General features: G+C 52.8%; 2 protein-coding genes across 3 annotated transcripts; both read left to right on the top strand.

Moving 5' to 3' along the window:
* The first annotated feature begins 263 nt into the window (after positions 1-263).
* Positions 264-2,459, top strand: LOC135568539 (basic proline-rich protein-like). Its single transcript, XM_065015335.1, has one exon. The coding sequence runs from the start codon at positions 264-266 to the stop codon at positions 2,457-2,459; it is 2,196 nt and encodes a 731-aa protein (XP_064871407.1).
* Positions 2,460-3,247: 788 nt separating this feature from the next.
* LOC115126933 (opioid growth factor receptor-like) lies at positions 3,248-5,518 on the top strand. Of its 2 annotated transcripts, XR_010462670.1 has the most exons (4): positions 3,248-3,655; positions 3,877-3,970; positions 4,949-5,022; positions 5,117-5,516. XR_010462670.1 is itself a non-coding variant. In XM_065015334.1 (2 exons), the coding sequence occupies exon 1, from the start codon at positions 3,998-4,000 to the stop codon at positions 4,727-4,729; it is 732 nt and encodes a 243-aa protein (XP_064871406.1). In that variant the 5' UTR covers positions 3,982-3,997; the 3' UTR covers positions 4,730-5,022; positions 5,117-5,518. The 2 variants fall into 2 exon arrangements, 1 of the variants encoding a protein (XP_064871406.1); XM_065015334.1 differs by lacking the exons at positions 3,248-3,655; positions 3,877-3,970 and having other exon boundaries at positions 3,982-5,022; positions 5,117-5,518.
* Positions 5,519-10,711: the final 5,193 nt, after the last annotated feature.

Below are 10,711 nucleotides of genomic sequence, written 5' to 3'. Positions count from 1 at the left end.
CCTCAGTTATGGTGCTTCCATGAACCTGAAAACTAGTACCACCACTGTTTTGAAAAGCCTGCCTTTGAGGGTAGGAACAAGGATGTACGGCTCCTGTCAGGCTGTGGTATTTACAAAGCCAGGATAATTGAGTCAAACTAGATGTCCTGCAATGTCCTAGCAGATAGGAACATCGTTGAGACAAGTCCAATGGCTCTATTGAACAAGGACAACCATACTGTATCTATTTTTTTGTGCGGGCGCCCCATGCTGCTCCCGGCAAGATGCCACCCTGCTCGGCGCCCCATGCTGCCACAGGCAAGATGCCACCCTGCTCGGCTACCCATGCTGCCCCCGGCAAGATGCCACCCTGCTCGGCTGCCCATGCTGCCACAGGCAAGATGCCACCCTGCTCGGCTGCCCATGCTGCCCCCGGCAAGATGCCACCCTGCTCGGCTGCCCATGCTGCCCCCGGAAAGATGCCACCCTGCCCGGCTGCCCATGCTGCCCCCGGCAAGATGCCACCCTGCTCGGCTGCCCATGCTGACACAGGCAAGATGCCACCCTGCTCGGCTGCCCATGCTGCTACAGGCAAGATGCCACCCTGCTCGGCTGCCCATGCTGCCCCGGCAAGATGCCACCCTGCTCGGCTGCCCATGCTGCCCCCAGGAAGATGCCACCCTGCTCAGCTGCCCATGCTGACCCCGGCAAGATGCCACCCTGCCCGGCTGCCCATGCTGCCACAGGCAAGATGCCACCCTGCTCGGCTGCCCATGCTGCCACAGGCAAGATGCCACCCTGCTCGGCTGCCCATGCTGCCCCTGGCAAGATGCCACCCTGCTCGGCTGCCCATGCTGCCACAGGCAAGATGCCACCCTGCTCGGCTGCCCATGCTGCCCCCAGGAAGATGCCACCCTGCTCGGCTGCCCATGCTGCCCCCGCAAGATGCCACCCTGCTCGGCTGCCCATGCTGCCCCGGCAAGATGCCACCCTGCTCGGCTGCCCATGCTGCCACAGGCAAGATGCCACCCTGCTCGGCTGCCCATGCTGCCACAGGCAAGATGCCACCCTGCTCGGCTGCCCATGCTGCCACAGGCAAGATGCCACCCTGCTCGGCTGCCCATGCTGCCACAGGCAAGATGCCACCCTGCTCGGCTGCCCATGCTGCCCCCGGCAAGATGCCAACCTGCTCGGCTGCCCATGCTGCCCCCAGGAAGATGCCACCCTGCTCGGCTGCCCATGCTGCCCCCGGCAAGATGCCACCCTGCTTGGCTGGCCATGCTGCCCCCGGCAAGATGCCACCCTGCTCGGCTGCCCATGCTGCCACAGGCAAGATGCCACCCTGCTCAGCTGCCCATTCTGCCACAGGCAAGATGCCACCCTGCTCGGCTGCCCATGCTGCCCCCGGCAAGATGCCACCCTGCTCGGCTGCCCATGCTGCCCCCGGAAAGATGCCACCCTGCCCGGCTGCCCATGCTGCCCCCGGCAAGATGCCACCCTGCTCGGCTGCCCATGCTGACACAGGCAAGATGCCACCCTGCTCGGCTGCCCATGCTGCTACAGGCAAGATGCCACCCTGCTCGGCTGCCCATGCTGCCCCCGGCAAGATGCCACCCTGCTCGGCTGCCCATGCTGCCCCCAGGAAGATGCCACCCTGCTCAGCTGCCCATGCTGACCCCGGCAAGATGCCACCCTGCCCGGCTGCCCATGCTGCCACAGGCAAGATGCCACCCTGCTCGGCTGCCCATGCTGCCACAGGCAAGATGCCACCCTGCTCGGCTGCCCATGCTGCCCCTGGCAAGATGCCACCCTGCTCGGCTGCCCATGCTGCCACAGGCAAGATGCCACCCTGCTCGGCTGCCCATGCTGCCCCCAGGAAGATGCCACCCTGCTCGGCTGCCCATGCTGCCCCCGGCAAGATGCCACCCTGCTCGGCTGCCCATGCTGCCACAGGCAAGATGCCACCCTGCTCGGCTGCCCATGCTGCCACAGGCAAGATGCCACCCTGCTCGGCTGCCCATGCTGCCACAGGCAAGATGCCACCCTGCTCGGCTGCCCATGCTGCCACAGGCAAGATGCCACCCTGCTCGGCTGCCCATGCTGCCCCCGGCAAGATGCCAACCTGCTCGGCTGCCCATGCTGCCCCCAGGAAGATGCCACCCTGCTCGGCTGCCCATGCTGCCCCCGGCAAGATGCCACCCTGCTTGGCTGGCCATGCTGCCCCCGGCAAGATGCCACCCTGCTCGGCTGCCCATGCTGCCACAGGCAAGATGCCACCCTGCTCAGCTGCCCATTCTGCCCCCGGCAAGATGCCACCCTGCTCGGCTGCCCATGCTGCCACAGGCAAGATGCCACCCTGCTCGGCTGCCCATGCTGCCCCTAGGAAGATGCCACCCTGCTCGGCTGCCCATGCTGCCCCTAGGAAGATGCCACCCTGCTCGGCTGCCCATGCCGCCCATATCTCTTACTGTTCTTTATAAAAAAAAAGTTATTTCTTACATTTGACTGTGTAAAACCCAGCTGTACTACTTATTTCTCTTAAAGTGAGGCAGATATATAGTATTTTGCAAAAAAACATATCTGAAAATGAAACCATCAAGTGATTTTAAATAAATACATGTCTGTCATTGAACAACCCCATGCCACGTTTAGAAAAACACCAAACTCTTTCATAATTTCTTGAAACAATAAAAGCTAATTTACTAACATTTCTGAAAATGGATATAAAGCATTTTGGAATGAAACTCTTTATAAATAGCAAGTTATCTGGCTGTAGTCGTCCCTAAGGCATACATTAGCATGTTCTGTATTATTCCATTCGTGTTTTTTTAACATGTTATTGGGACAGGGGAACAGTAAAACGTCTATAGGATACATTTAGGAAAATAAAATCGTGAAAAAACGAATGATTGTGTATCATTCTCTTATAGCGACTGATAATGGCGGTATTACACATTAGAGTGCCAAATAACCACAAAAATAGCCGTTTCTAAAACCTAGTAGTAACGATGTGTTGTGTGACGTAGACACTATATTACCCACAAAGCTTTGCAGGCGTTCAACAAATCAGCTGGTCGCAACAAGAAGTGTAGAAAATAGCGAAAATGAGTATTATGCAGGCGCTGCATAGAATAAAAACATGCAATTTGTGGGAAATTATAATAGTTTTCTTAACAAGGGAAGACGCTTTGTACACCGTCGCATGGATACATGTATTCATATTTTGTCCGTTTTTATAATGGACAGATCCTAAAAACAGCCGCTGCTGTTTAATCGAAATGTAGAAGACCAAAACGGGTCTTTAATTCTAGGTTTACAGTCCGCTATTTTCCTTTACACGCGAAGGTTGAAATCATTGATCGGTTCATATGCCTATTCGTTTTTCATCTGATTGTATTTCGTTTTTTGAATAATTGTATTAATGGTAGGCTATATTATATCTAGTGCATTATTGATACACTGCTGAATTTCTATCTCTCTCAAACTGGGCCATGTTTTATTTTAAATTAGCTTTAATCTCTGAGATTATTTCTCGTTTATTGGATGGACTCCGTTCGTAACCCAGGATGGGGACTGTTGTGCAGCAAAGCGCTGCAACTGGACTCAACAAGCTCCCTAGCAGGGTGGAGCGGGAATGGGCCAAAAGTTCATGGACCGAAAAACATGTGACGAGGTAGTAGTATCTGTTCTGTTCTAAATAGCAGTTAAGACCGGACCTACATACATCGAGCATATTACCAATGTAAAAATAAGCTTCAAATGTATTGTGCTTCTTTCCTAATTATACTTCGGCTATTTAAACCTCTAGCGTAGTCGTTTTTATTTTTATTTTCATACATTTTGCCCTAGCATAGCGTATATACACTATTTTATGCCTAAATCCAATGTATTGAATAGCACCAGAATGACGACCCAAAAGAAGCCTTTGCATCCCCAGATGATGATTCCAAGTGTGGACAACACTCACATTCCCACCCCGTCAGCAGACAAGGTAGGTCCTCCTGTCCATAGGAAAAATATGACATTAACAATGTATATATTAAAAAGTATTTCTATTGACATGATCCTGCCTGAGAGCTGGGGCCCAGAGATCCTGTCAGAGAGCTGGGGCCCAGAGATCCTGTCTGAGAGCTGGGGCCCAGAGATCCTGTCTGAGAGCTGGGGCCCAGAGATCCTGTCAGAGAGCTGGGGCCCAGAGATCCTGCCTGAGAGCTGGGGCCCAGAGATCCTGTCTGAGAGCTGGGGCCCAGAGATCCTGTCAGAGAGCTGGGGCCCAGAGATCCTGCCTGAGAGCTGGGGCCCAGAGATCCTGCCTGAGAGCTGGGGCCCAGAGATCCTGCCTGAGAGCTGGGGCCCAGAGATCCTGTCTGAGAGCTGGGGCCCAGAGATCCTGTCTGAGAGCTGGGGCCCAGAGATCCTGCCTGAGAGCTGGGGCCCAGAGATCCTGCCTGAGAGCTGGGGCCCAGAGATCCTGCCTGAGAGCTGGGGCCCAGAGATCCTGTCTGAGAGCTGGGGCCCAGAGATACTGTCTGAGAGCTGGGGCCCAGAGATCCTGCCTGAGAGCTGGGGCCCAGAGATACTGTCTGAGAGCTGGGGCCCAGAGATACTGTCTGAGAGCTGGGGCCCAGAGATACTGTCTGGAGAGCTGGGGCCCAGAGATACTGTCAGAGAACTGGGGCCCAGAGATACTGTCAGAGAACTGGGGCCCAGAGATACTGTCAGAGAACTGGGGCCCAGAGATACTGTCTGAGAGCTGGGGCCCAGAGATACTGTAAATCCCCATTGTACAGTAGTCTAGCTATTTTTAGGCTTGAAAGGATATCAGCATGACTGTCATAAAAGCTGCAGTTTTATTCTCAAGGCCTGCGTCCAAAATGGCCCCCTGTTCCCTTTTTAATGACCTACGTTTGACCAGAGCCCATAGGGAATAGGGTACTGACCTGGGTCTTCACTGTGTTTTTGATCTTAGAAGCAGCAAAGAAGACATAAGCACAAACCAAACATTCCTTCAGTCAAACACAACACCAACACCTCTGAACTCAGGTGAGCTAGTTTCTCATACTACCTCATCCTGTATCACCCTGTATCATTCTATATGACCATGTCTGAGATGTTCTAACTGTGTCTGTTACTTCAGCACTCAGGGCCAGTTGGAGCCTCCTTCATTGCACCTGTTATCGGCTTTGGATGGGAGGGAGAGGAGAGAGAGGAGCAGGAGGAGAGAGCAGCAGGAGAGGAGGGAGAGGAGAGAGCAGAGGGAGAAGGAGAGGAGGGAGGATCAGGAGAGGGAGGCTCAGAGCAGCCATCACAGGGAACAGAAGCAGACTGTCTCCAGGAGGAGTAGACAAGTTGTGTCCCTTCCTCACAACCACAGCTCCAGCCATAGCTCCCAGGTCCTGCCTGGAGGTGTACCTGTGGGCCAGAGGACAGCCCAGGTGTCTGGGGGGTTGGGTTGTGTAGAGGGGGATGTAGGGGGAAAAGAGAAGGGAGAAGGGGACATATACAGTGACATAGACACAGACCTGTCTGAATCAGAGAGGCTCCCTCTCCTCCCTCCCCATCCTCCCCCTAACCTCGACCTCCGTCCAGAGGTCATCTTTCCCCATGACTTCCAACCTGATCTCCCTGGACCCCGAGGCCACGCCCCTGGTCTGTTCAGCTACCCAGATTTCCTCCCTCCACCCTTCAACTCCTGGAGCCTCCGGCAGCTGGCTGTGTTTCTCCACCCAGAGGGAAGACACCCTCCGCTCCAGACCTGCAGGCATGGCGCTGACAGGTACTCTACTTACTTTACGAACATTACTTTTATACCGATGTGTTCTTTATGATTTCTTACTTATTTTTATTGACATAGGGCCAGATTCAGACTTGAGATAAGTTGACTTAACATGGACTTATGTGACTTAAGTCAACATTTTTTGACTCAGGTAGCCTAGTGGTGACAGTATCCGAAAAGTTGCTAGGTTGCTAGATCGAATCCCCGAGCTGACAAGGTAAAAATCTGTCTTTCTGCCCCTGAACAAGGCAGTTAATCCACTGTTCCTAGGCCGATATTGTAAATAAGAATTTGTTGTTAACTGACTTGCCTAGTTAAATAAAGGATAAAAATAAATGAGTCAACTTGTCTGAATCGGGCCCATCTTATCGTGCTTTTTTTAAAGACTTTCTTTATTGGATATGTATCTTTTTGAGAGGAGAGCTTGAGGGGAAGCATGTCATTGTACTGTGTACACGATGCTGGATCCTGTGCATATGACAAATACACTTTGGCTGGATTCAGGTACCTGGAGCAGCTACTGCTGCTGGAGTGGCTCCGGATCCAGACGGTTCAGGAGGAGAGTGGGAGTGTGTCCTCTGTTCCAACCAGTCGCTACTGTTCCCACCATGGTGCACCCTCCCTCCACGGGAGACTCAGCTCTCCCAAATGCATCCTCCAGTGCCAGAGAGCTTTCCCTTTTACTCTCCTCTCCTCCCTGTTTCCCTCTGCCCCGCTGTCTGGCTGCACACATTACCACGCTCGCTACCCGCCCTGTACTGGGGCCTGCCGCTCACACACCTCTCCCTGCCTCAACCCCTTCTCTGACCACCGGGGCCGTGGTCTCTCTCCCCAAGAGGAGCTACAGTGAGAGTCGGGTCCACTCTGCTGAGAAGGCCTCTGGGCGTCAGAGTTGTGGGAGCCCTGCCGTGGGGATCGGCCACCTGAAACGGATGCAGGCTTTTGGGAACATCCGTAACCCTGTAGCCGTTAGTCCTACCAGAAGGCAGAGGTCATCATCTGTAGTCAGGAACCCCAGTTTTGGGTCAGGGTCTGGGTCAGGGTCTGGGTCAGGGACTGGGACTCCCAGAGGATGTAATTGTGTTGGGTCTGGATCGAGTGGTGCCCTCTATGAAGTCTCCAGTAGCGTGAGGAGGGGGAGAAGTGAATCTGAGCGAAGGAGAGGGACAGGGACTGGGTTTGGATCAGGGACTGGGTCTGGATCAGGGACTGGGTGTGAGGCTTGGGAAAGGGCTATGGAGAGGGCTGGTTTTGGGATCGGGTCTGGGACTGGCAGGGGACTGCACTGGACAGGGTCTGGGTCTGGGACTGGGGCTTGGGCATGGTCTGCGGCTGGAGCAAGGGCTAGTAAGAGGGCTGGTGAGAGGGTTGGGGCTGGGGAGAGGGTTGGGGCTGGGGAGAGGGTTGGGGCTAGGGAGAGGGTTGGGGCTGGGGAGAGGGTTGGGGCTGGGGAGAGGGTTGGGGCTGGGGAGAGGGCTGGGGCTGGGGAGAGGGCTGGGGCTGGGGAGAGGGTTGGGGAGAAGGCTGGGGCTGGGGAGAGGGTTGGGGCTGGGGAGAGGGTTGGGGAGAGGGCTGGGAGAGGGTTGGGGCTGGGGAGAGGGCTGGGGAGAAGGCTGGGGAGAGGGCTGGGGCTGGGGAGAGGGTTGGGGAGAGGGTGAGGGAGAGCGTGAGGGCAGGGTCTAGCATCTGTAACCCTGGCCCCCTCATTCCCACCAGCAGGCCAAGGGCATCGACAGTAGTCAGGCACCCCAGACAGGCCAGGGTGAGGAGGAGGAGAAGTGGATCTGAGAAGAGGACAGTGGTTTGTGAAGGGGCTGGATCTGAGGCTGGGATTTGGTCTGAGGCTGGGATTGGGTCTGAGGCTGGGATTGGGTCTGAGGCTGGGATTGGGTCTGAGGCTGGGATTGGGTCTGAGGCTGCGATTGGGTCTGAGGCTGCGATTGGGTCTGAGGCTGCGATTGGGTCTGGAGGCTGCGATTGGGTCTGAGGCTGCGATTGGGTCTGAGGCTGCGATTGGGTCTGAGGCTGGGATTGGGTCTGAGGCTGCGATTGGGTCTGAGGCTGCGATTGGGTCTGAGGCTGCGATTGGGTCTGAGGCTGCGATTGGGTCTGAGGCTGGGATTGGGGAGATGACTGGTTCTAGTGTTACTCTGTCTGTGGACTCCAGGGTGAGGAGGAGGAGAAGTGGATCTGAGAAGAGGACAGTGTTCTGGTCTGAGGACCAGGATGTACAACCAGCCTCCAGGGTGAAGTTTCCTCTCAGTACAGATCTAGAATCAGCTCCCCCAATTCTAATTTTAACTACAAGTGGCAAAAATCCAGAACTGACCCAATATCAGCATCTAGGGGCAACTTCACCTCCCTACACCGTACAACCAGACTGTGCCACTGCAATAAGTGATCACCCACTTCCACAGACCAATACCTCAACTTCAATCAGGACAATAAATGGTAAACAGGTTGAATTTAATACCAAGTAGCAACTCACACAACTCCGATGGCACCAAACATCTGTATGCAAGGGTGTGAATCCGCATTAAAATATTGTACAGACAAGATAAATCTCAATGATTATTGTTGCCTGAGTAAGATGTGATGAGTTTTGGCATGTATCTACAGATTGTGTATCTAATGTGTGATCAATACTACAAGTTTCTACACTTTTTTTAATGTTTTTTTGTGTTTGGATGTGACTGAGTAAGTTGCCAAATGTCTTTCGCCTAGAGAGACAGTACAGGTTTATGATGTTCAGGGGCAATAAGTTGTTTTATAAAGATATAGTATATCTTTTGAATACTACATCAAGTTATGTCTGTATTTATCCTTTAGTTATTTATGTATTCATTTATTAATGTAGCGATTTACATAACCATGGGAAGTGGTTTTGGTGGGGTCGGGTGCTGCAGGTTGTCTCCCTCGCTAGGAGACTAATGGTTTGGGGGATTGGGGTGCTGCAGGTTTTCCCCTCACTAGAGACTAATGGTTTGGGGGTCGGGTGCTGCAGGTTTTCCCCTCACTAGAGACTAATGGTTTGGGGGATTGGGGTGCTGCAGATTTCCCCTCACTAGAGACTAATGGTTTAGGGAATTGGGGTGTTGCAGGTTTTCCCCCTCACTAGAGACTAATGGTTTAGGGGATTGGGGTGCTGCAGGTTGTTCCCCTCACTAGAGACTAATGGTTTAGGGGGATTGGGGTTCTGCAGGTATTCCCCTCACTAGAGGCTGATGGTTTGGGGGTGTTGCAGGTTTTCACCTCACTAGAGGCTGATGGTTTGGGGGGGGGGGGGGGTGCTGCAGGTTTTCCCCCTCACTAGAGACTAATGGCTTGGGGGGATTGGGGTTCTGCAGGTATTCCCCCTCACTAGAGACTAATGGCTTGCTAGTACAGGACTGGTAAATGCCTTCTGACACTAGTAATGACCCAGTGCACTACTTTGGTGACATATTTTTTACTAAATGTATTTTGAGTGTTTACCAGCATTTGTAACTTGAGTCTGATTTAATTATCTGTACAAAACAGTTCATCTGATAATACCTGTGGAATATAAAAATACTTGATATGTTTTCCAGTTTCTTAAAATGCAACTTCTTTCTAAATAAAACCTCAAATGGGTCATTTCATTTACAGCAGCTACTCTTCCTGTGGTTTATTATGGAACCCCATCAGCAGCTACTCTTCCTGGGGTTTATTATGGAACCCCATCAGCAGCTACTCTTCCTGGGGTTTATTATGGAACCCCATCAGCAGCTACTCTTCCTGTGGTTTATTATGGAACCCCATCAGCAGCTACTCTTCCTGTGGTTTATTATGGATCCCCATCAGCAGCTACTCTTCCTGGGGTTTATTATGGATCCCCATCAGCAGCTACTCTTCCTGGGGTTTATTATGGATCCCCATTAGTTCCTGCCAAGGCAGCAGCTACTCTTCCTGGGGTTTATTATGGATCCCCATCAGCAGCTACTCTTCCTGGGGTTTATTATGGAACCCCATCAGCAGCTACTCTTCCTGGGGTTTATTATGGAACCCCATCAGCAGCTACTCTTCCTGGGGTTTATTATGGATCCCCATCAGCAGCTACTCTTCCTGTGGTTTATTATGGATCCCCATTAGTTCCTGCCAAGGCAACAGCTACTCTTCCTGGGGTTTATTATGGGTCCCCATTAGTTCCTGTCAAGGCAGCAGCTACTCTTCCTGGGGTTTATTATGGATCCCTCATTAGTTTCTGCCAAGGCAGCAGCTACTCTTTCCTGGGGTTTATTATGGATCCCCATTAGTTCCTGTCAAGGCAGCAGCTACTCTTCCTGGGGTTTATTATGGATCCCCATTAGTTCCTGTCAAGGCAGGAGCTACTCTTCCTGGTGTTTATTATGGAGCCCCATTAGTTCCTGCCAAGGCAGCAGCTAGTCTTCCTGGGGTTTATTATGGGTCCCCATTAGTTCCTGCCAAGGCAGCAGCTAGTCTTCCTGGGGTTTATTATGGATCCCCATTAGTTCCTGTCAAGGTAGCTGCTACTCTTTCCTGGGGTTTATTATGGATCCCCATTAGTTCCTGTCAAGGCAGCAGCTACTCTTCCTGGGGTTTATTATGGATCCCCATTAGTTCCTGCCATGGCAGCAGCTACTCTTTCCTGGGGTTTATTAGGGATCCCCATTAGTTCCTGTCAAGGCAGCGGCTACTCTTCCTGGGGTTTATTATGGGTCCCTGTTAGTTCCTGTCAAGGCAGCAGCTACTCTTCCTGGGGTTTATTATGGATCCCCATTAGTTCCTGTCAAGGCAGCTGCTACTCTTCCTGGGGTTTATTATGGATCCCCATTAGTTCCTGTCAACGCAGCAGCTACTCTTCCTGGGGTTTATTATGGATCCCCATTAGTTCCTGTCAAGGCAGCTGCTACTCTTCCTGGGGTTTATTATGGATCCCCATTAGTTCCTGTCAAGGCAGCAGATACTCTTCCTGGG

Source organism: Oncorhynchus nerka, unplaced genomic scaffold (assembly GCF_034236695.1).
Source record: "Oncorhynchus nerka isolate Pitt River unplaced genomic scaffold, Oner_Uvic_2.0 unplaced_scaffold_1507, whole genome shotgun sequence".
NCBI classification, from domain to species: Eukaryota; Metazoa; Chordata; class Actinopteri; order Salmoniformes; family Salmonidae; genus Oncorhynchus; species Oncorhynchus nerka.
This window is presented reverse-complemented; position numbering and strand designations above follow the sequence as displayed.